We start from the raw sequence: 24496 nt of genomic DNA on the forward strand, positions 1-24496 counted from the left end.
TGTATGCCATTCTACTACAAGTACCACCATGGCTTAGTAAATACCTAGATAAATAATAATAGGACAAAGAAGAGAGATGTAAGCAAAATAAAACTCTAATGCAGTTTGGCAAACCATGTATGGCAGCGTTTCAAAGAACTGACATAGAGCATAGTGCCTACGACAGGAAAATCCTGATCTGTGTGAGTAGAATTCTTAGCTGTTAGGGTAACACTAATGCCAAAGCAAGCGTTTAGTTTATTCTGAAATGTATATGTTCTCACACTATGTTTTTGAATAAGTATGTGGAAGGGAATTGGGTATTAAGTGTAATCAGACATTACAGACACAAGTAATCCCAGTTGTTTCAACAGAACTATTGGTGAGTTTAGAGTTTAACAAACTCTCAAGAAGTTTGCCAAGCTGGCAACTAAGAATCAATAATCCATGCCCTCCAAAAGTGGATGTTCTTAATGAAACAGAATTGGAAAATAGAAAAAGGCATCACCCAGTGGAGAGTGGGGAAAAAGGGAAAAAACAAAGGGAGGCAGAAAAGAGTAGACTCATCCTTTGCTACTGATTCGCTTTTACACAAAGTATTACAAGATTTTTACAGAAATGTTTCAACCAAAACTCCCAGTTTTTGTACTGTATTCCCATAGCCTTCAAATGGCTACCAAACTGAATGCCTTGATTGCTTATATTGTGACTGTTTCATTACAGAGTACATTTTTGATGAAGATTTACTTTAGCTACTAGTGATTGTTTTACAAGGCTCTGATCTGTCAGCATGTGCATTGTGCTCAGGCTGAGTCAAGACCACACCTCAAGGACGTTTTTAGGCACAAGGCTGAAGGTAACACAAGTCATCCACAATGGCAGCCTCTGTCTAACTGTTTGCTCGGTATGGATTCAGTTTGTGTGACGCCTGATAATTATCTAAGCTTTTGTCAAAATGAATAGATCTATTAACAGGGCTAAAACGACGATGATTCTCAACCTTTGCAGAACTCAAGGACAAAGCAGCTTTTCCAGTAAGAAAAAGCACTAGTCTGCTAACAGCAGCCAATGATGTCACAAGCATAGGTAGATATGGAGGATTCTGAAGAAATAGAACGTCAAACAAGTTTCAGTGAAATAAGTAACTACCACTGCCCCAGTTCCCCCAGGGTTAGTATCACAGGGAGCAATCCTTTCTGCTAAAAACAATCCCCCAAGAGACAGGAGCATTGCCAGAAAGCATTTACAGATAAAATGCTGACTGCTCATTTTCAATCTGTCTACATGGTTGTTGCATATGTGCATTATATGCAATACAGTGATGTGTAAACATATGCTCGACTGGGAATTTAAAAATACCACTGCACCAGTACAGATAGCGAGAATGACTCCAACAAGTTCCCTTTAATATTTATTAGCATACCTATTTTACAGTAATGATACAAATAGCTTAGAGTGTCTCTAGTGGCATAGAAGAAGCAAAACTTCATTTATTTATAACACTGTAAAATATCGCAAGACTTTTCTTCAAGTGTCAATGATACAAGTGTTTGTGCACTGAGAAGTTTGCCTAGATTTTTCTAATTTGAACCATCTATACTTACAACTTACTATTTTCACTTATAAATGTAATGTTATTCTACCTACGACCTTAAAAGACCATAAAGATTTCAGAGAAGTAAGAGTAGCTCCAGAATGATTACTGAAAGTAGGAGGAAAGAAACTGGTTGATTCAGAAACAACAAATGCATTCTTTCCTTGTAGATCTTTTTCCCTTTGGCATTCTTGTGCACTAAGCACAGAAAGTATTCTTAATGTGAGAATTGACATATGTACAGCTCAAAGCAGACTGCCTAACATAGCTGAAATGTCTGAGTCACATCCCAGATTACCACCAAATTTTTAGGAGAAAGGAGCAAAATAATCTGTAGCATCACATAAAAGACTCCTTTTGTTATTGTATTGTATAGAATTTTAACTTTGTCAAGATACACCTACTATGTAACTGCTGATAGATATATAAGGCATAGCTATGAAACTTTGTGGATGTAAAAGCAGCTAGCAATCTTTATAAGAGACCAAAAACATGGTTTCAGCTTCTTCAGAAAAGTGAAAGTGTATGGTTTTATTTTAAAATATATTTTTAAAGATAATATGCCTAAAATATCTATTTAGAAACCTTAAAAGAACATAGGCATGTCATTAAGAAGAATGAAACAGTCAGTTGCCATATCATATAACACAGGGAATGCAATATAATCAACTGTTGAAATATGCATTAAAATGCATGATACAATGGATATTAAGAATAAAATGAAGAACAAATAACAGGAAAATCATAGCCTCAAGAAATGTAAGAAAGGACAGAATTGTTGTTTTACTAAGATGTCAACGTTCTGCTGACTCCTTGCAAGGAACCCACTGGTTGCCACCAATTTTGCAGTCAGAATGCCTGAGTATGAGACACGAGATTCTCAGCAGTGTTAGAACACATCTCAGCATGCCTTAGAGAGGGGAACATAGAGAGAATGAGGCTCTGAGCCTTCCCTGTACTGCCCTGAAATGGAGCAGAAATGGGCACCAGTCAGAGGCAAGGGGCACCTGTGAAGGCACACAGGTGTCTGTACAAGGTAACATTAATGCAGCTTTGCCACCAGTGCTTCTTTACCCATTGCATTTAACTTCCCCTGTACATCTGAGGTAGCAAGTAAACCTGTTATGCAAGTGAGTTTCTGCTACATCAAGTTGTTGTGAGAAGGCTGTACTCTTTTTTTGTGGTGCCCGCTTGAATGAGGGGATGGGTTTCACCCCAAATTCCTGTCAAAAAAAAAAAGAGGGGCTGGGGAGGAGGAACTAAGGAAAGAAAGGGACAATTAAAAAAGACCAAGGCTCAGCAGAAACAAGGCAGACAAAACACACAAATCTCTCAGAAGAGGTTTCCTAACAAGGTAGGACCTCAACAAGGTAGGCGTACCTCCGCTAGCACATACCTCGCTGCCTTTCTCTTCAGAAGAGGAGCGATTGCTGATTCGCCGCCCCAGGAGCTGCAGGCACCCTGCATGCATGGCACGAGGCGCGGCCACAGCGCTGCCTGATGCCACCCCTCCGTCCCAGAGCCACGCGCCGAGGCACAGCGTGCCTGCTGGCTTACACCAAAGCGAGGGGGTGCTGCACAGTCGCTGGTAGGCATGAGACCCTGCCCGGGGCCCACGCCAGGCTTGACGCCCGTGAGGGAGCGGCAGAGCCACTGGCAGACCCACTCTCAGATACAGCGGCGCGAAGCCCCTTCCCGCCGCTCGGCGGCGCTGTGGCCATAAGATGGCGGACCGTGCGGCTGCGGGCGGGAAGGGCTACGTGCTGTGTTTCTTAGTACTTGTTTGAGGACCCTCCTGGAGTGCAGCGAGTTTCGGGATAGACCCTGGGAACGAGACAACCTCCTTTTGCCGGCAGCCGTGATTGTGTTTAGCATGCACGAAGATCTCTGGAGGTAGTGGATGTCTCCTCCCTCCCAAATTTCCGTTATGGGCAAATGTGACACATTCCAATACATTTGTTTAATTCCTTCTTGTTTCCTCTTAACCCTGCAAAAGTAGGTATTCCAGGAGTTGTGCAGGGCTCAGTTCTTTGTTATTTAATGGCAGTAGGGACTAAGTTACATCTGAGAAAAAGCCTCTCTGTAGTTTCCTGAACGTCTCAGAGGTTAGTCATAGCACGGATGTTATTTTACTGTGATCTAAGTGGTCATCCTGCTGCTATATCCGCGGCAGAGCAATGCTGGCTGGGTTCTGAGGCACGTAAGGTCAGGCAGGACTGTACTCTGAGCACCTGGTCTGGTGTAGGGGTCCCTGTTCATTGCGGGGGAGTTGGACCAGATGGCCTCATCGGGTCTCTTCTAGCTCAAACCATCCTATGGTTTTCCATGTCTTAGAATGCAGGCTACGTTTGTTGGCTTTCTGGCTTATGATGGCTGGTTTGTGTGAATTTCTGTTTCAGGTGTGCAAAAATGGCTTCGCTGAGTCTGAAGCAAGACAGTTTTTAAGTTCTGTGAATTTTGGCGGGAGTTCAGCAGACTTCAGCTATTCTGCACTGTATGCTGAGCTGAAAAGAGGACAGATTAGAGAAGCTTGCATAGTCTTTTGTTCATCTGGTGTCTTCCTTGTTGCCAGGTAAGTTTTTGATTGATTATTTAAATCAATTCTGTGGTGCGATTTTATCACAGGAAAACTTACGGTAATTTCATTATAAACAAAGATATTGGCTGACACGTTGCACAACAAAGTCTGTACGTTTAATATGATTAGGCAGTCTGTCAGATCAAGTACTCCCATGAGATGCACATTTTATTATGTTCCCTCTGCTACCTGGCTTTTTTTGGTGGGTCTCCAAAGGAGCAACGGAGTAGAAGTTTTCCCACTTTCCCAGGATGTGATACAACAGTGACTGTGATGATTTTAGTATAGCAGTATTGTGGAAGGGCTTCCTTGAGGGAGCTGGGCTTGTTCAGCCTGGAGAAAAGAAGGCTGCAGGGTGACCCCATTGCAGCCTTTCAGTACCTAAAGGGAGCCTATAAACAAGAGGGGAGTCAACTCTTTGAAAGGGTAGATGACAACAGGAAAAGGGCAAATGGTTTTAAGTTGAAAGAGGGAAGATTTAGGTTGGATGTCAGGGGGAAGTTCTTTACAGTAAGAGTGGTGAGGTGCTGGAACAGGCGGCCCAGAGAGGTTGTGGATGCCCCGTCCTTGGAGGTGTTCAGGGCCAGATTGGATGGGGCTCTGGGCAGCCTGTTGTAGTATTAAATTGATAGCCGCTGCCTGTGGCAGGTGGGTTGGAGATTCATGATCCTTGAGGTCCCTTCCAACCCAGGCCATTCTGTGATTCGGTGTGTGATTCTGTGAAAGGCACATGTGAATCTGTGCCATCTGATGGCTTACTGAAGAGCATATGCTTTTTGGTGGCCCTCCTTTTCCCTCAAGTCTGCTGTTCCTTTCATAAAGATGGTGGCATAGATGAATTCTTCAGAGAAGAATGTAAGAGCGGATCTAATAAATGAACGGTAAGCTGACATGGTAAAGGGCTATTCTTTGTTTATTAGAAAAAAACTGGATTCTGTGAAGTCAGTCCTTCTGAATGTTTATGTTCTACTGTGAGTCTTGCTCAGAGATACTTTTTGTCCAGGATTTCTATATTGTGAAATCAAAACAAAATTGCAGACTTCTCTCATATTTCTTATTAACAATTGTTTGGAATTAACAGGCAGGTAATAAAGAGACCTAAGTCTTTTCATAGCTACTATATTGCTCACAAGCTGGCTGTCATGTGCTTTAACACTCAAATAAATTATTTCAGGTGGGACTCCAAGGTGGTAAATCTGAGCAGATATATTATTCATCATTACAAAATATAACTGAAAAGTCATTCTTAGTGATTAGTAATTTATACTGTTGAATTTTTAAATGGTGCATAGAAAAGGGAGAAGAAAATAATCTGGTCGTGCAATAGTTAAGCTACAAAAGTCCTGAATGGGGCGAAAGTATGAATGTCCAAGGAAGAACCTTGGACAGACAATACAGAGCTTAGACCCAAAGCCTTTGAATGTTTTTTGTGAAAAAGTTTTGTGCAAAGTTAATGGTTTCTTTGTGATTTGTTTGTATTCCAAAGATGACCAGGTAAGAAAAAAAAAAAAAAAAAGTGACAAATAAGTCTTGGTATGTTGTTTAGAATGAATGCCCATCGATTCATGAAATAATGAAGAGCAAAGTTTATCATAATGACTGGAAACCAAGGCAATAGTTGTTACCTTGCTTACTTCAAAGTGCATTCAAAGAAACCCTGTGGAATGAGCACTTCTTCCCTTAGTCTTTGTAAATTGTGAGCCTAGAGCCCTCTAGTGTTAGTGTTTGTATAATGCATATTATTGTTCACAGTAATGTAGATCACTGTGAACTGCACATTATTCTGATCTGTGTCAGTAAAGGGCTACTAAGCCAATCGCCTAATTTTTTATTGACTTTAGTATTTATTTATGAGAAAGCAACTGATCTCATTCATCCCCTCTCCTTGTATCCTTGCCTCCTTGCTTCTTCATGCCAGGACCTGGGTCTGTCCCTTCCTTTGCTTCTTTTTCTTTTTAAAATTTTTATACTAGATGGAGATTCGCTTTTCCCTTCTGCAGAATGAGCAGGAGAAAAATAATTTCCCAGTTTACCTGGGAGGAAAGTTCAGAGAATTTGTCACTCACCAAATTGGTCACAAATTCTTGAATAGTGCTGCATAGGGAAGCTTAATGGATTTAGAGGAAAGGAGGAGTATGTGCAGTAAACTACCTGAGCCTCACTGTGAAGCAGAAAAGTCCAAGAACTGGGAAGAGGAAGTTTTCAGAAAAGCCAAAAAGCAGAAAGTGAAGTGACAATTTGTGAGTAGAAAGCTGGAAGGACTTAGGGCAGATTTTTGCCAGGAGGAGGTAAGAAGTTACCAGTGATCCTCTGGGACAAATAAATGCTCACTTCTGACTGGGAGGTATATAAGTTGATCCTGTTCTTTAAAAGATGAGAAAAGCAGCCTTATCAGGCATCTGCATCTGCAGGAAGCCTATATTATTACCCAAATGTTACAAGTCAGAAACAACTGTTACTGAGTTGTCCAAACTGCAAAGCTCATTATTATTATTATTATTTATTTATTTACTATTGCCCCTACTGGCCCAGGAAGTCATTTAGTCATTTGTGAACTGTGTAAAAAATTGTCAATATACAAACTGTGCTCAAATCTGTGGTAGCTAGTTCAAAGTAAAGCTGCATGGTAACTTAGAATTTGTTGATTTGCAACAGTGCAATTTCAGGCTTGTTTCAGATTTATGTATGTTTCTGTAGGCATTAAGATATGAAACTCACTGGCTTAGGGGTTTTTGAATAGTTTGTCAGTCAGGTAAAGAACGTGTAGATTTATAAAGTATATACGGACCCAAAATGTTGTTGCTTACTGAAATCTCACTTACTGATGGCATCAAAAGGGATATACTTGGAACACTTTCAGAATCCTGTACCTTGGGATGAAAAACCCCAGGCACCAGGAGCTAGCCACCCAACTGGAAAGCAGCTCTGAAGTAAAGGATGTAGGTACCAAGTTGAACATGAGTCAGCAATGAGTCTGCCTTTATTGAAGGCAGCTGATATTCTTAGCTGCATTAGGCAACGTATTGCCAGCAGGTCAAGAGAGGTTATCCCTCAGTTCTGCCTTGGTGAGGCCACACTGAATGTTGCGTCCAGTTCTGAGCCCTCTGGTACAGGAGAGATCTGGACATTCTTGAAATAGTGCAACACAGGGCCACCAAGATGCTGAAGGGCCTGGAGCAGCTCTCCTATGCGGAGAAGATGAGAGAGTTGTGACTATTCAGCCTGGAGAAGATGAGGCTCAAAGGAATCTCACCAATGTCCATAAATACCTGAATGGAAGTTGCAAAGAAAATGTAGCTAGGCTATTTTCAGTGATGCCCAGTACCAGAACAAGAGGAAATGGGCACAAACTGGAACACAAGAGATTCCCTCTAGTGGGAGATATTCCTGTGCTGTGCAAGTGCCTAAGCACACATTGCCCCGAGAGGTTGTGACTTCTCCTTCTTTGGAGATCTTCAAAAGCCACGTGGACGTAGTTCTGGATGTCCCTGCTCAAGCAGGGGGTTGGACTAGATGGACCCAGAAGTCCTTTCTCACTTCAACCATTCTGTGATTCTGTAGAGCTATTCAAACACAACTGTGGTAGAGCGGGAAGCAAATATTTTATAGGGCCAGCAGGGAGTGTTTCAGAGAAAAGACTGAGGAGACATGCTGTAAAATGCTTACAATTTATTAATCATCATTACTTTTTTCATAAAGAACAAAAATAAAACAATATTCCAAAACAAAATGGAAGAAGAAAATACACCACACCCAGATAATATGACTAAGACTAAAAATGGGGTAATGTTAATTCTGAAAGAAATGGCCCAATAAATCAGTTCTCCAAAAAAAACAAAATAAATAGCAATAGTACAACTTTTTAAAAGCTTTCTAGGAAAGAATTTACATATAATATTATTATTATTACTTTTGTTTACAAAAGTCCTTCATATGCCCCATTGGCAATATATATAGAAATATATATATACTTCTTCTGTAAACAGTTAACCACAAAGGAAAAAAAAATTCCAAATTTTCATACAGTTTCTATGCTGATGATGTTATGTAAACAAAGAGTAGTATGCAGCAGCTTATCATTATAGTATCTTTCTCTCTCTCTTTCTTCTTTCTTCTTTTGTTTTCTTTCTTTTCTTTCTCATGAGAATAGATAGGGAAATGCCCTAAAAATTGTTTATAACATTGAATTTTATAGCTTTGAGAAGATATGGCTTTTTGCAATCTAAGTTTTCCATAATGCAAAACAGAAAGTAAAACAGAGGTACAATTTTCTTTTTCTTGGACTTTAGCTTTTGATCTGTCTCAGTGAACTGAAATTGAAATGTTCCGTAATAGTTCAGTGTATCAAAGGAAATCTCAGATAATGTCAAGTAGTTGTCGAATGTAATGACCAGCAAAACTTGATTTCTGCAGAGTAATATTTATTCTGCACCAGTGCAGTTTATATTGTGCCATGAAAGGAAAGCCTTGAAAACAATGTCATTCTAATAAAAGACTTTGTGTGGTCTAAATCTTATGGTTTAGCACTTCTCATAAGACAAACAAACAAGAAATATGAAAATTTTGTATATGTTTTGTATACAGTATATGATCTTATACTGTACCTCTCAAGGTGTAAAGAAAAGTCATGAAAAACAGTATGAGACACAATGGTAAGGAAAGCTGACATAGTGTAGACAGACATATTGAGCTTGTATGCAGAAAATATAATCTGTTCGTAAAAAATTGTAGCTGCTTTTGACACTTTCTTTCAAATGTTTGTTTTCATCTATGTTCAACTCATTTGGCTTCTCTTTAGTTTTAATTTTAGACGTTCCCTTTTTCTTGCGTTCCCTTTTTCTTCTTTATCTCATATTTCGCCTGTTTGCTGTTGTTGGTCGGCAATGTCTTGTGGAACACACTCAGCACCAACACAGCTGCATTGGTCCACATAGGTGTATGAGTGATCAAGATAGGTTCCATCACTGCATGTCAAAGTCACCTTTCTTACACTAGTCTGAATTTCCTGGCAACATGAGCATTTATGTTCCATCATGTTTGCTTCTTGAGAGTACCTGTTTGCAAAACCAACAAAAGAGAGATATTCAGAAATTATGTGAGAAATATCGCTGCCCTCTCACACATTTCTAAATATAAGTAGAAGTTGTGCATGGGGATATGTCTTAATATTACCATTCTTCCAGTAGTTTGGTGACACAGAATTTGTTCTTCGTTGTAAAAATGGGTAAACCTAGCTTTTGATTCTGATCTAGTGGAAGGCATCCCTTCTCATGGGAGGGGGTTTGGAACTGGATTATTTTAAAGGTTTCTTTCAACTCAAACCATTCTATAATTCTGTAATTCATTAAGACAAAAGAAAAGCAAAAAAAAACTAATCCAGATAACAAATCAAGCCAGTCCGAAATGAGAGACTGGTATGAAACAAATAACCTCACTTTTATAGAGGCAAGATCAAAACTCGGGACCAGTCACTTAATCGTCTGTTAAGATCTGGTTAGTTCTGAGATAATTAAGCTAATGTAGCACCATGTCTGTTAAAAATTCTGGTTAGCGTAATGGGAACAGTTGATGGCTTGGTGAATGTTAGACATTGTAGAAAATCACTAGCAATGTGTTTTCTGCTGTTATAATAACAAATAGAAGACAGGAGATTACAGTCATCTTTTACACCACTTACCTTGAGTAAGCATCACAGCTGCCTTCACAGTATGTCATCTCAACAGGTGCAGAAACACATCCTTGGTATTTGATGACAGTAGTGGTGTTATGCTTCTTGCAACCTGATGTTGCCACAAACCAAGAGAAAATAGTTAAAATATATGCATATATAGATAGATAGGTTAAAATATATGCATATATAGACAGATACTTGTATATGATAGACAATCCTTAGCTGAAAACTAAGATGCGTGGAGCTGAAATAGGAAGTTTTGTCACAGTGCGTTTCTGTTTTAATTGCTTATGGCTAAATGATAGGTCGTGCTACTTGTCTTAACATTGAGTGGAAAATTCCCTTTATGCTGCATTGGTGCAGGATGCAGAAATATAGAGCAGTGCCATGGCAACTGTTCAGTGCACACCCATCTCCCAGGACCAGCTTCACTATCATCCTTAAAGAGAATGTGTTTGTACAAGTTGGAGAATAGGTGTAGTCCTCTATTTCACTAAAAGGCTAATATTGAACAGTACAGAATGGGAAAGTTCACCATATCTGTATTTTCAAAGACCCTAAATGTTCTGTTTCCATACCACCTGGTGGTTCTAAATGTTCTGTTTCATACCAGGTGGTATGGAAACACTGGTACCAGATTTGGGCTTTTCACCTCTTCTGTCCTTGCTCCTGCCATGCAAGTTGGACTAATACAGCTAACAAGGCACATACTGTGCTTTTACCCCAAATTACCATCACTTACCTGATGTTGGGATTGAGCACACTCTACAGCAGCCATCATCTGATAGCCTGATGCTGTCCTGGAGTGGGAAAAAAAAAACAAAAAAAAACTCAGGTTTCATATATGCATGATAAAAACTTGGTTTGTAGGGTTCTCTGGTGCCAGAAAGTTCTTTGTATTGGCATGGAATCTAATTTCAAGCAGATCTAAATATTAAAGGCACGTAACTACTAGTTCAGTACTTAATAAAACTTCTTTGGAAGCGTACACTGAAGGGACTGGAATTGCTTTGTTATCATTGGAGCTCAGTAGTAAAAATTCAGAAATAAAGCTTGCAGTGCACATGGGATATTTTGAGGTACAAAAATCAGTGTAGATTAAGGGTTATGTCAGACAGTGTAAAACATTTAATGAACTACTGACAGTATAGATATCTGGGATTGGTTTTTATCTTTCCTGAGGTGTATTAAGTGAACTGAAGTAGTTTGTTTTCCTTCACCTTTGTTCTTAATGATTGGTTTCCAAAAATGGAATTATAAGCCTAAATAATTTTGGAATAAAAATCCCATTATTTTCTGGTAATATTCTTGCTCCTATACACCTGGTACTTTTAGGAATGCAAAGCATTATGCTTTTCCCTTCTCCCTAGTGCCCTGTGCTATCTTATTTCCTCAGTGAGGATATATTGCCATTTTAAATTTTCATTTGTTTTTTTAAAGTGAAATTTGATGGGGGTACAGTTTCAGAGAGGATAAAATCGGAGTTATATCCCATGTGATGCTCCTTGTAGGTATTTTTCTGGGATACCATGATCTTGCTATCACTGGTGCTAATCACTGCAATCTTTTCAAACAAACATGAGAGCTGGTAGACAAGTACTTACAGGTTCACAGAGATCCGAGTTGAAGGCGGGACAGCTTTTCTTTGATATGACTGTAATGAACTGACCATTGTATTCTTCACATGTGTAAGTTGTACAGTTATTACCAGGTGGGCTCCAGAATTTTCCAACCTGAAAGTAGTTAAATTAAATAAAGGTGAATAAAAGGCATCTTGCCTGAAAGTGAGAACACACAACTGGTGTTCATCATTGCTGTGCACTGCAGCATGCTTATTCTGAATAATGTCCTTGAATGGCAGCTAGTAGTTGCTCACTGACCTTTTTCATTAACCAAGTGAAGAGGATGTGATTTTAGGTGGCTATGGTCATGGTTTTTGTGTGCATAGCTTAAGTGAAGGCTGACTTGTGTTTCAGTGGTTTTGTTGTCAGAATTTATGATGTGCCTAGTCCTGTTCAGGTACATGGCAGAATTCCAGGTGTTTTCACCAACTCATTCTGTTCTTGAGCTCCCAGCTAACTTGAGATTGGATATTCGGAGCAGAAGCTGCCTCCATACATAGAAAGACAAAACTGAGCGAAATTGGTGCTATGTTTTCTTGCTGAAGGCAAATAAGATGGCATTGCTTTCACATATTTTTCTATTTAGACCTCTGAAAGCCATTGTTCAATATCACAGTTGTTTCCAGAAGCTTCAGTTAGCCTCATGGCTCAAGGTTCTGTTCAAGCTAGGTGAGTCAGTCCTTCCTCATCTGAATAAGCAGTATTGTAATATGTGAAAAGACACTGCAAGTAAATGTGATAGAGGCAAGGAAAGGAAAGAGTTAAAAGGCAAATAGAGTTCACCAAAGGTGAGCTGCAGCAGGGCTAGTTACCTTAAGCACATGTGTAGTGTTGTCTTCCATGACCACTATGCAGGCTTCAGCCTTGCATGTGCCACAGCACTTTCCAGGTTCCTCTGTATACTTGTAACCCTATTTTGAAAGAAACAGAGGGAATATTGTTGAGCCAGGACACTGAGATTAAGTGGCAGATGTTTGAACTGAGCAAGGTAGGCATTACTGACCATAAAGTAGCACTCACCACTGGACAGTAGGTGTCACAGGTAACAGGCTGGCACTTGACAGCAAACTTCTGATGGCTTGAATAAGAGGATATGGAGCAGCTGCAGCTTTCACAGGGGCCTGATGGAATCACAGTTCCAGGCTAGGGAAAGACAGAAGAAAAATCGGTATTAGTAATAGCAAGTTGCTGTGAGTATGTACCTAACAGACAATTCAAGGCTGAACTATCTATCAGCTAAACTACCCTTAAATTCAATTTTGGTTGTTTAAGCAGAGTTTCTATTGTTGGTTATGTCCATGCTGCTTCTCATTTTGAAAGGAAATTATGCTAATGTTACAGGTGAGCAGATAATACTTTTGCATATAAGGAAAGGTGCTGATATGCTGACCTCAATTAGTATCTTGGTCCTTTTCGCAAAATGGCATCTATAATAGGAGTCTCAAAAACGTTTCATTGTGAATCTATGTGAAGTTGTATTTTTATAGTGAGTTACTCTGTGTACTTACCGCATAGTAGGTTTCATTGACTACACAGCCATGTCCTGGAAAGAAGGAAGAAAGATAGTGTCACCAAGGTATAAAATTTAAGAAGCTGAAGTATGTGAAGAAACTCCTACTTTTTTGGCCCAACGTGACAACGTTGATTAATTACATCTTTTTCTTTTAAGGATTTTGTATTCATAGCTCTGACTAACACGTTGAAAAAGTTGCATGGCACTTACTGCATTCAAAGGTAGGGCAGCATTTTCCAGGCTGTGTTACTGTAATTACTTCCTGTCCCTCTAAGCATTGTTGTGTGACCTCAGGGCAGAGGCTCGTATTGCAGTCTGTGTAATGTAAAAGAAGACAGCAAATTATGAATTTTTAAATTTTGTTTGGCATGAACTTCAGAAGTTTTCCAGTGAGGCAAATACAGTGTTTTAAGTAAAAACAAGTTGATTTAATAACTATTTCAGTATATTTGCCCATCTAATTTTAAAGTGAAAGAGCTTTTCTAACCTTTGCAAAGCAAAGCATTGGCTGAGAAGAATAGAGTGATGATTGCTTGAAAAGACATATTTCCAAAGATAAAATAATCAGAAAATCTGATGGCTCTCTGAGTTTCAGACAGTCTCTTGAACAATTCTTAAAAGTTCAAGAGATGTATTAAGATTAGATAAAATATTTATGCTGGTCTTTGAAAAATAAGAGATACTGAATAGCTTTTGATTGTTGTTTCAGGTGGTGGCAGTGCTACAGGTTTTCTTTTTTTTCCTTTCAAACATTAAATTACAAATTTACAGCTACTTTCCTTTGTCTATGAGTGTAAAATTGATTAATCTTTAAATTTGTTCTTTTCAAGAATCTAGTAGATGCTTTGCAGCAAGGCTTTAAAAAGCTGTATGAGGGAGAAAAGTTATAAGATCAATGTAAACTATATATTAAAAAAAAAAAACACAAACAAGAGAAATTACTGCTGTAGATCCCCAAAACAAGTATAGTGTATTACTCACAATAAAGAACTGAGACAGTACTTACAGCACTCAGTCCTGGTACAGCATGGATCTTCTGGTATCTGTGTCTGAACAGGCATGTATCCTGGTTCAGAACAAGATACTTGCTGTGACAGAGGACATTCGTATTTTGTACAATGCACTCTGAGAGTAGATCTGTCACAGACACATTCCTGGCAATTTTTTGTCCATTTTTCTCCTGGCTATACAAAAAGAAAATGAAAAATAAATAAAATAAACAATTTTTTTTAACTTCTAAATGTTTTATTCATAAATACAGTTATTGCTAACTAGCTAATTACATCAATTACATCAACCATCTTTTCGTGGTCCTCGTATTTTTAGATTTGTTAAGAAACCCTTAAAGTGAAACAAATTAGGAGAAGATGCTAGAGACCACTGACAGTTCTGAGGATGTTGGTTTGCTCTTGTGAAACACCAAACAACAAATGTCCTCTTGCTTCAGCTGCTTGTATTTGATAAATTACTTTGATGTAATTTTGATAGCGATACTCACCCATCTGAATACTCCATTTGGCTCTCTACAAGCTGAAAAAAAAATAAAAATAATGGGGATTTATACCACTGACTACTGACAGAAGGAGTAAGTTTGTGCAGTTTGAAATAAAAACACCATGAACATAAATCTAGCCAGAAAATGAACATACAGACTAGTTAATATGAAATGATAGATTTCTTCCATTTTGCCTAGTCTCATGTAAGTAAGGAAGATGGGGAAAAACTACTGTTTTTTATTATTATGTTTTTAGAGACTAAAGGAGCCTAAAAAAGTTGATCTGCCCATGATCTGACTATGTAAAAGATGACAAGTCTCCTGCCATTGTTAATCGGGTCTCCTCTTTAACAATCCAGATCTCCATTCCCCAAACTAGTTACAGAGTACTTACAGCATTCAGAGACACAAATGTTGCTGTCTTCACTCAAGAGTGTCTTTCCTTCAGGACAGAAACAACCTTCAGTTACTCCATAGCCAGGACGGTCAACAAAGCTGGAGTGAGAGGAACATATATATATGTATGTGTTTTTGAGTGCCATGTTTTTGCAGTGAAGCTGGAGAGAGGTGTGTAAAGAAGGTCGTTGTGTCAGATACAAGGGAGACGAATGAATTTGCATTTTGCTGAATGGAACTGGAAGTACATATTTATAGCAATGACTGATATCTATGAATTTTGAATAAACAATGAAAATTCATGAGATTTAATTATGAAATAGTTATATTTTGTAAGGAAAGTAGTTAAAAACAGAAGGAAAAAAAAAGATAAACATTTGTTTGGTCTTTCCATACCTTTGGCTGCACGTAGCAGAATTAATGGACTCACATGGCTTGTATACCATGTTTGCTGGACAGTTGTATGCTGTATGACAAAAGATGAAAAATGATCAAAAACTGATAGAAGATATTGTGATATATCTACTAGATATAAAGAAAAGTGACTTTATCTTTACTGTCTACATCGGGGGTTTCTGACAGTAAGGATATTTCTGTATTTTTGTAGGTAAAATGCTATAGTCAAATGTAAGATGCAACATATACTTACTCAATAAAATCCTAACTACTACTGGTTTACTCGTACATTTTTGAGTCCTGCAATACTTACGACACGTATTGTTTGTCTTTCCTCTCCAGTCAATGCAGACACCTCTAGCAGCACACTCTGTAGCATATATCTCCAAACTGGAACACTGCATGGATTCATCAGTTATGCGACATCCATCAAAAACACATCCTTTGTAAAATGGTTCTGGAGGTATCACGTCATGGCATTCTGCAAAAACTCTACAGACAGAAAAGAAACCAGAAGAAACTGGTTATTATATAAAATCTGATCACACGTGGCATTTTCCCAGTTAATGGCATGTTACTCTCTGCTTCAAAAGGAATGTATTATGAGAAAGAGAGTTAACCATATGAATGGCCACTACTGTGGGAGATAGATTCAGGAATGGAAAGACTAGGAAATTGAAGCTCTATTCTTTTCTAAAGAGGCTTGTGGGTATAATATTTATGTAAGTGTACACAGTGTTTTATCAGTCTGACACTAGAAATTTCTTGAAGAAGGCAATTGCGTCAGATAGATGGAAAAAGAATGCTGTAAGTACTCAAGGAACAGAAAAATCGGATAGAATAGCTTGCAACTTATTAGACATTACAGCAAGCATGCAGATGAGGGTCTGTATGAATGACACAGCTGAAAAAAAACTTTTGCTAGAGTTCACACAAGTATAAAAAACAGCCTTTGTTGATGCTGGGTTTTTTTTGTTTTTTTTTTTTAAATTCGATGTTTTGCATAAAATGTGCTAAGAGTGAAGACACTTTGGCTAAGACATTTCTGTCTGTTCTGTTTTTCTGGTTGGTAACCAAATTCTTTCCCTTCAGGACTAAGGGACCACTTCACATGTAAATTTTCATCTTTCTTTTAATAGCGTGACTAAGAATGAGTAAGCATACCCTAGAAAGCAGAGAAGGAAAAAGATAACAGAAATGTATGTGGTAACAACCCAGGGTGTATGGACTTTAGTGCTTGCTGTCTCCTTCATTTTCTAATTCTTGCTCAGCTATCTTTGCGATACAAGTCCTTAAAGAAAAGCAGTTTCTTTATCAAAGGACTTTTATTGTATATATCCTTATATTAGGTTGATGTTTTCAGCAATGATCCCATGATAGGACTGTAGTTCATACCATTTCATACAATACTGAAACATTTCTGTATAGAAAGAGCAAGTCAATTTTGGTTGTTTCTTTTTTTTCTTACTTGCTTATGATAAGCTTGCAGAGTTCAGGAACATGACACTGTGGCCTTGCAGGAGGTGTGGTTACTATTGATGGTGGTGGTACTCCAGTGCATGATGTGTCATTACCAACAAGCCAGTGATGAGCCATTTGGGGACAGGAAGAAATGATCTTACCACTTGGCAAGCGACATTCATCTCTTTTGTTATTTGTACATGTTCCTGGAAGATAACAGAGACAAGGTATGTTAGCTTCATATGCCACATCGGTGATGCACAGTACATTAGTGTGCTGATACTACGTTTACATGTGATGTGCTCATGAAATTCTCTACTTCACAAGGATTCTTTACAGTCGTATGAGTTTTAATTTAGTTTAGGAAAAAAGCAGTCAAAATCCAAAACCCAAATCTGACATCAGAAAACACTTCAAAATGTGTATGCCTATCATGATCTTGCATAGCCAAAGTGGGTAACTATAGCTATGGAGGATGGGCAAAATATGATTAGTACATCTGTCTTACCACACTGTCCTTCAGTATTGTTGCCAAATTTGCTGTATGGGAGTTTCACAGAAAAGATCAGCCCACTGAAGGTGATGGTTGCACCAATTTCTGGTATTTCTACAATCATATTGATTCCAAGTGTGGAGAAATAAATGCCATCTTTGTGAAAGCCTGGTTGGACAATCTTATTGTTGAAGTACATCTGAACGCAGAGTTTAAAAAACAAAAAACAAACAAACAAAGAAAACAAAACACAACTTCAGAATAAACTTCTGCTTCTGTCTGATTGTTTTAATGTATTAAATGATAATGTATTTTCTAATCTTCATAATCATACGTAACTTGGTATTGTTGTGCATCACATCCAACTCCTGTTTGTTTTGTTGTAACTACATACAATTCTCACCTTTATAATCTGATATTCTAACAAACTGTATTTCAAGTGAGAAACTGTAAGGCCTGTGGACCTTATTTCTCTTTTTCAGTAACAGAGAAGTAAAAATAAATTTATTTTACCACATTTGTCATCACACCGTTCAGGAGTTCACGGGTCAGCTTCACTGTTGCAGATTTGTAGAAAATAATAATGGATTTAGGACAGGAAAGTCCATCTTTTGAATCACAGTAGTAATTCTCAATGTGAACACGGAAGTTGTCGTATTTAGGCACAATCTGTTTCACCAGAACATAAGTGCAATTTTCAAGGAAAGTATAGTAGGTTCCATCAAAAGTAATATAATGAGGATCACCCCATCCACTGCAGACACCTGGCATAGAGAAAATATTTGTGTTAACATGAAAGTAAATATAGAAGAACATACTACAATTTCAAATGCAACCTTGGGAAAACATAATTCCCTTATATTCTGTGCAAACTTTTGCTTATTTTTGAAAATTTTAGTCCTTAATCTACACTTACATTGACACTCATAGTGGTAACAGCATCCATTTTCATCAGGTACCAATACTGCTGGGTATTTGTTTGCACAGGTAATTTCCTTTATAGGTGGACATACTGTTTGGTTTACTATAACTTTGTTGTTTCCCTCACAGATGAGTTCTGTACAGTTGGATAATTTGAATCTCTGGCCAGGCTGCAAAATGAACAAAAATTGCTGTCACAGAAATTTGCAAACAGGTATGAATTTTACTAATATTGTTATGAGATGTAACCCTCTATACTAGCTTTGATTTTTCTGCTCAGTGAAGAATCAAAAAGCAATAGAAAACGTGCTTTTTTATTTCATTGAGAAGGTTTGTTACGTATACGATGCTGTGCATTAAAAAGCATGTTTAACTAGCTGCAAAATGATAACAAAAAATTGTTGTACTTTTCTTTCTTAGTTTACAAAAAAAAAAAAAAAAAAAAAAAAAGAAAAAAAAGGGAAAAAGATGCATAGAAATCTTATGCCATATATTGACTGGTAATAAGAGTTATTCTGACAACCAAAATATATAAGATTGGCAACTGTTTCTTTCTTACACCTTTCTGGTATAAAACTAACACTGATGTTATTTAAATAATCATAACGCGGAATCAATGTACCTGTAGGGGAGGGTGAGTACCAGAAACACAACCCGGAGGAAGAATTGGATGTGTTGTTATTATGGTAGGCGTCTGAGGAGATGTAGTGGTTAATGGAGTAGTAAAATTACAGTCTCCAGTGTAGCGTTCAACTGTACATTTTTCACTACACCTAGCATAAAATCTACATCCATCACTATCCATTGTGCTGTAAATCAGTTCACCTGAAAAAGGGGAAAAAATACAGTCAAATAAAGAGAAAAAATGAAAATTCTTCAAAATTGATCAACGCATTACATTTTGAAGTGTCCTGGTTTAAACTGATGTGGTAGAGAAATTTTTACAAATAAACTGCGATGTTTCAGTCTTTCAGATTTAGGATGAAAATACTGTTGCTGCTGGGCAGTACTTATACTAAGTTAATAATTCCTCAGCATTCTCCACTGCCCTGCTAATGAGAAGAATAGGGTTGCAGAAGAAATTATGAAATGATAAAACCAGACAGGCTGGTCCCAACTGAGCAAAGGGGTGTTTAATGCTGTATGACACCATACAGAACCATGAAAATAGGAAGAAATGGGGAAAAGTGCAACTGTTGCCAAGGGTCAGGATATAGGACCTTCTCAGGTGGTGATGAAAAATTTGATGGGGTATCAGTTGTTAAGTTTATGATATTTGTCACAGAATATCTATTCAGTACCTAACCATTATTAACAAACATTGCTCGAAACTAAAGATCAGGTGTTTATATCTGGAATTTCCACAATACCTCTGAAGTGGAGAAAGATACTGAAAGATTGTGTAATCGTCATGAGTATGTCACATTAATAGAAAACAGAAAGAAACACACGCTGAAATTATAAAAACAAAAATCAAAATGAATACAAACAACAATAATTTAAATACCACAAATGAGAAGACATATTGAAACTGAAAAAATTACTAGAACCCACCAGGTGAATAAATGTTGAATCCAATTTTACAGAAACATGATGTTGATATAGAAGTACGGGTGCTGAAACTGGTGGAAAATGTGGAAGATGTGACGGTGATGAAGGACGTAGGGGAGGAGGTGCCTGTGGAGATGGAGGTGGTGGGACTGGTGGTAGGAGTGATGGTGTGTACGCAGTTGGGGTTAGACCGGCAGCAGAGGACACGGATCCTGTAGTTGAGGCACATCTTAAAGCTGCCCTGCTGGTCCTGGTTCCTGCACACCAGTCCGTAGTGAACGTCACACTGCACAACCTGTCCGACTTGTTCGATGGAAATGTCAGGGTAGTCCTCGGCCTGGCACTCAATTTGTTTTGGCTGTTGACAGACTTCCTTCCCGGCAGCGCGGATGTGCTGGTAGGTTTCGAAGTCTCCCTGGCTTGTCCCCGAGGGGGGGAAGTCAACGTCAAACCAGTCCGTCCAGGAGCAGAGTTCAGGTTCGCAGGAGGTGGTGTATTGCGTGGTGGAGGGGGAGCTGGTAGAGGAGATGAGAGTAGGGGTGGGCGAGAGGGTGCTGGTGGTGGTTGTTGGTGTTGTTCCCGTTGTGGAGGGCGTAGCGGTGGAGGTGGAGGTTGTGACGGTGATGAAGGACGTAGGGGAGGAGGTGCCTGTGGAGATGGAGGTGGTGGGACTGGTGGTAGGAGTGATGGTGTGTACGCAGTTGGGGTTAGACCGGCAGCAGAGGACACGGATCCTGTAGTTGAGGCACATCTTAAAGCTGCCCTGCTGGTCCTGGTTCCTGCACACCAGTCCGTAGTGAACGTCACACTGCACAACCTGTCCGACTTGTTCGATGGAAATGTCGGGGTAGTCCTCGGCCTGGCACTCAATTTCTTTTGGCTGTTGACAGACTTCCTTCCCGGCAGCGCGGATGTGCTGGTAGGTTTCGAAGTCTCCCTGGCTTGTCCCCGAGGAGGGGAAGTCAACGTCAAACCAGTCCGTCCAGGAGCAGAGTTCAGGTTCGCAGGAGGTGGTGTATTGCGTGGTGGAGGGGGAGCTGGTAGAGGAGATGAGAGTAGGGGTGGGCGAGAGGGTGCTGGTGGTGGTTGTTGGTGTTGTTCCCGTTGTGGAGGGCGTAGCGGTGGAGGTGGAGGTTGTGACGGTGATGAAGGACGTAGGGGAGGAGGTGCCTGTTGAGATGGAGCTGGTGGGACTGGTGGTAGGAGTGATGGTGTATACGCAGTTGGGGTTAGACCGGCAGCAGAGGACACGGATCCTGTAGTTGAGGCACATCTTAAAGCTGCCCTGCTGGTCCTGGTTCCTGCACACCAGTCCGTAGTGAACGTCACACTGCACAACCTGTCCGACTTGTTCGATGGAAATGTCGGGGTAGTCCTCGGCCTGGCACTCAATTTGTTTTGGCTGTTGACAGACTTCCTTCCCGGCAGCGCGGATGTGCTGGTAGGTTTCGAAGTCTCCCTGGCTTGTCCCCGAGGAGGGGAAGTCAACGTCAAACCAGTCCGTCCAGGAGCAGAGTTCAGGTTCGCAGGAGGTGGTGTATTGCGTGGTGGAGGGGGAGCTGGTAGAGGAGATGAGAGTAGGGGTGGGCGAGAGGGTGCTGGTGGTGGTTGTTGGTGTTGTTGCCGTTATGGAGGGCAGAGCGGTGGAGGTGGAGGTTGTGACGGTGATGAAGGACGTAGGGGAGGAGGTGCCTGTGGAGATGGAGGTGGTGGGACTGGTGGTAGGAGTGATGGTGTGTACGCAGTTGGGGTTAGACCGGCAGCAGAGGACACGGATCCTGTAGTTGAGGCACATCTTAAAGCTGCCCTGCTGGTCCTGGTTCCTGCACACCAGTCCGTAGTGAACGTCACACTGCACAACCTGTCCGACTTGTTCGATGGAAATGTCGGGGTAGTCCTCGGCCTGGCACTCAATTTCTTTTGGCTGTTGACAGACTTCCTTCCCGGCAGCGCGGATGTGCTGGTAGGTTTCGAAGTCTCCCTGGCTTGTCCCCGAGGAGGGGAAGTCAACGTCAAACCAGTCCGTCCAGGAGCAGAGTTCAGGTTCGCAGGAGGTGGTGTATTGCGTGGTGGAGGGGGAGCTGGTAGAGGAGATGAGAGTAGGGGTGGGCGAGAGGGTGCTGGTGGTGGTTGTTGGTGTTGTTCCCGTTGTGGAGGGCGTAGCGGTGGAGGTGGAGGTTGTGACGGTGATGAAGGACGTAGGGGAGGAGGTGCCTGTGGAGATGGAGGTGGTGGGACTGGTGGTAGGAGTGATGGTGTGTACGCAGTTGGGGTTAGACCGGCAGCAGAGGACACGGATCCTGTAGTTGAGGCACATCTTAAAGCTGCCCTGCTGGTCCTGGTTCCTGCACACCAGTCCGTAGTGAACGTCACACTGCACAACCTGTCCGACTTGTTTGATGGAAATGTCGGGGTAGTCCTCGGCCTGGCACTCAATTTCTTTTGGCTGTTGACAGACTTCCTTCCCGGCAGCGCGGATGTGCTGGTAGGTTTCGAAGTCTCCCTGGCTTGTCCCCGAGGAGGGGAAGTCAACGTCAAACCAGTCCGTCCAGGAGCAGAGTTCAGGTTCGCAGGAGGTGGTGTATTGCGTGGTGGAGGGGGAGCTGGTAGAGGAGATGAGAGTAGGGGTGGGCGAGAGGGTGCTGGTGGTGGTTGTTGGTGTTGTTCCCGTTGTGGAGGGCGTAGCGGTGGAGGTGGAGGTTGTGACGGTGATGAAGGACGTAGGGGAGGAGGTGCCTGTGGAGATGGAGATGGTGGGACTGGTGGTAGGAGTGATGGTGTGTACGCAGTTGGGGTTAGACTGGCAGCAGAGGACACGGATCCTGTAGTTGAGGCACATCTTAAAGCTGCCCTGCTGGTCCTGGTTCCTGCACACCAGTCCGTAGTGAACGTCACACTGCACAACCTGTCCGACTTGTTCGATGGAAATGTCGGGGTAGTCCTCGGCCTGGCACTCAATTTCTTTTGGCTGTTGACAGACTTCCTTCCCGGCAGCGCGGATGTGCTGGTAGGTTTCGAAGTCTCCCTGGCTTGTCCCCGAGGAGGGGAAGTCAACGTCAAACCAGTCCGTCCAGGAGCAGAGTTCAGGTTCGCAGGAGGTGGTGTATTGCGTGGTGGAGGGGGAGCTGGTAGAGGAGATGAGAGTAGGGGTGGGCGAGAGGGTGCTGGTGGTGGTTGTTGGTGTTGTTCCCGTTGTGGAGGGCGTAGCGGTGGAGGTGGAGGTTGTGACGGTGATGAAGGACGTAGGGGAGGAGGTGCCTGTGGAGATGGAGGTGGTGGGACTGGTGGTAGGAGTGATGGTGTGTACGCAGTTGGGGTTAGACCGGCAGCAGAGGACACGGATCCTGTAGTTGAGGCACATCTTAAAGCTGCCCTGCTGGTCCTGGTTCCTGCACACCAGTCCGTAGTGAACGTCACACTGCACATCCTGTCCGACTTGTTCGATGGAAATGTCAGGGTAGTCCTCGGCCTGGCACTCAATTTGTTTTGGCTGTTGACAGACTTCCTTCCCGGCAGCGCGGATGTGCTGGTAGGTTTCGAAGTCTCCCTGGCTTGTCCCCGAGGAGGGGAAGTCAACGTCAAACCAGTCCGTCCAGGAGCAGAGTTCAGGTTCGCAGGAGGTGGTGTATTGCGTGGTGGAGGGGGAGCTGGTAGAGGAGATGAGAGTAGGGGTGGGCGAGAGGGTGCTGGTGGTGGTTGTTGGTGTTGTTGCCGTTATGGAGGGCAGAGCGGTGGAGGTGGAGGTTGTGACGGTGATGAAGGACGTAGGGGAGGAGGTGCCTGTGGAGATGGAGGTGGTGTGACTGGTGGTAGGAGTGATGGTGTGTACGCAGTTGGGGTTAGACCGGCAGCAGAGGACACGGATCCTGTAGTTGAGGCACATCTTAAAGCTGCCCTGCTGGTCCTGGTTCCTGCACACCAGTCCGTAGTGAACGTCACACTGCACAACCTGTCCGACTTGTTTGATGGAAATGTCGGGGTAGTCCTCGGCCTGGCACTCAATTTGTTTTGGCTGTTGACAGACTTCCTTCCCGGCAGCGCGGATGTTCTGGTAGGTTTCAAAGTCTCCCTGGCTTGTCCCCGAGGAGGGGAAGTCAACGTCAAACCAGTCCGTCCAGGAGCAGAGTTCAGGTTCGCAGGAGGTGGTGTATTGCGTGGTGGAGGGGGAGCTGGTAGAGGAGATGAGAGTAGGGGTGGGCGAGAGGGTGCTGGTGGTGGTTGTTGGTGTTGTTCCCGTTGTGGAGGGCGTAGCGGTGGAGGTGGAGGTTGTGACGGTGATGAAGGACGTAGGGGAGGAGGTGCCTGTGGAGATGGAGGTGGTGGGACTGGTGGTAGGAGTGATGGTGTGTACGCAGTTGGGGTTAGACCGGCAGCAGAGGACACGGATCCTGTAGTTGAGGCACATCTTAAAGCTGCCCTGCTGGTCCTGGTTCCTGCACACCAGTCCGTAGTGAACGTCACACTGCACAACCTGTCCGACTTGTTCGATGGAAATGTCGGGGTAGTCCTCGGCCTGGCACTCAATTTGTTTTGGCTGTTGACAGACTTCCTTCCCGGCAGCGCGGATGTTCTGGTAGGTTTCGAAGTCTCCCTGGCTTGTCCCCGAGGAGGGGAAGTCAACGTCAAACCAGTCCGTCCAGGAGCAGAGTTCAGGTTCGCAGGAGGTGGTGTATTGCGTGGTGGAGGGGGAGCTGGTAGAGGAGATGAGAGTAGGGGTGGGCGAGAGGGTGCTGGTGGTGGTTGTTGGTGTTGTTCCCGTTGTGGAGGGCGTAGCGGTGGAGGTGGAGGTTGTGACGGTGATGAAGGACGTAGGGGAGGAGGTGCCT

The 24496-nt window shown here is 41.9% G+C and overlaps 1 protein-coding gene across 1 annotated transcript in view; it reads right to left on the reverse strand.

Moving 5' to 3' along the window:
* Positions 1–7805: 7805 nt before the first annotated feature.
* The window catches only part of MUC5AC (mucin 5AC, oligomeric mucus/gel-forming), a 50230-nt gene continuing 33539 nt past the window's right edge, over positions 7806–24496 (reverse strand). The window contains 19 exon segments of the mRNA XM_048948242.1: positions 7806–9205; positions 9829–9931; positions 10565–10622; positions 11427–11555; positions 12257–12355; positions 12465–12587; positions 12953–12987; positions 13168–13272; positions 13964–14141; positions 14456–14487; positions 14847–14947; positions 15245–15314; positions 15558–15736; positions 16713–16911; positions 17214–17397; positions 17712–17962; positions 18115–18289; positions 18742–18944; positions 19674–24495. Of these exon segments, the coding sequence (XP_048804199.1) occupies positions 9001–9205; positions 9829–9931; positions 10565–10622; positions 11427–11555; positions 12257–12355; positions 12465–12587; positions 12953–12987; positions 13168–13272; positions 13964–14141; positions 14456–14487; positions 14847–14947; positions 15245–15314; positions 15558–15736; positions 16713–16911; positions 17214–17397; positions 17712–17962; positions 18115–18289; positions 18742–18944; positions 19674–24495 (7251 nt within the window). The 3' untranslated portion in view covers positions 7806–9000.

The sequence above is a fragment of the Lagopus muta genome, chromosome 6 (assembly GCF_023343835.1).
Source record: "Lagopus muta isolate bLagMut1 chromosome 6, bLagMut1 primary, whole genome shotgun sequence".
NCBI classification, from domain to species: Eukaryota; Metazoa; Chordata; class Aves; order Galliformes; family Phasianidae; genus Lagopus; species Lagopus muta.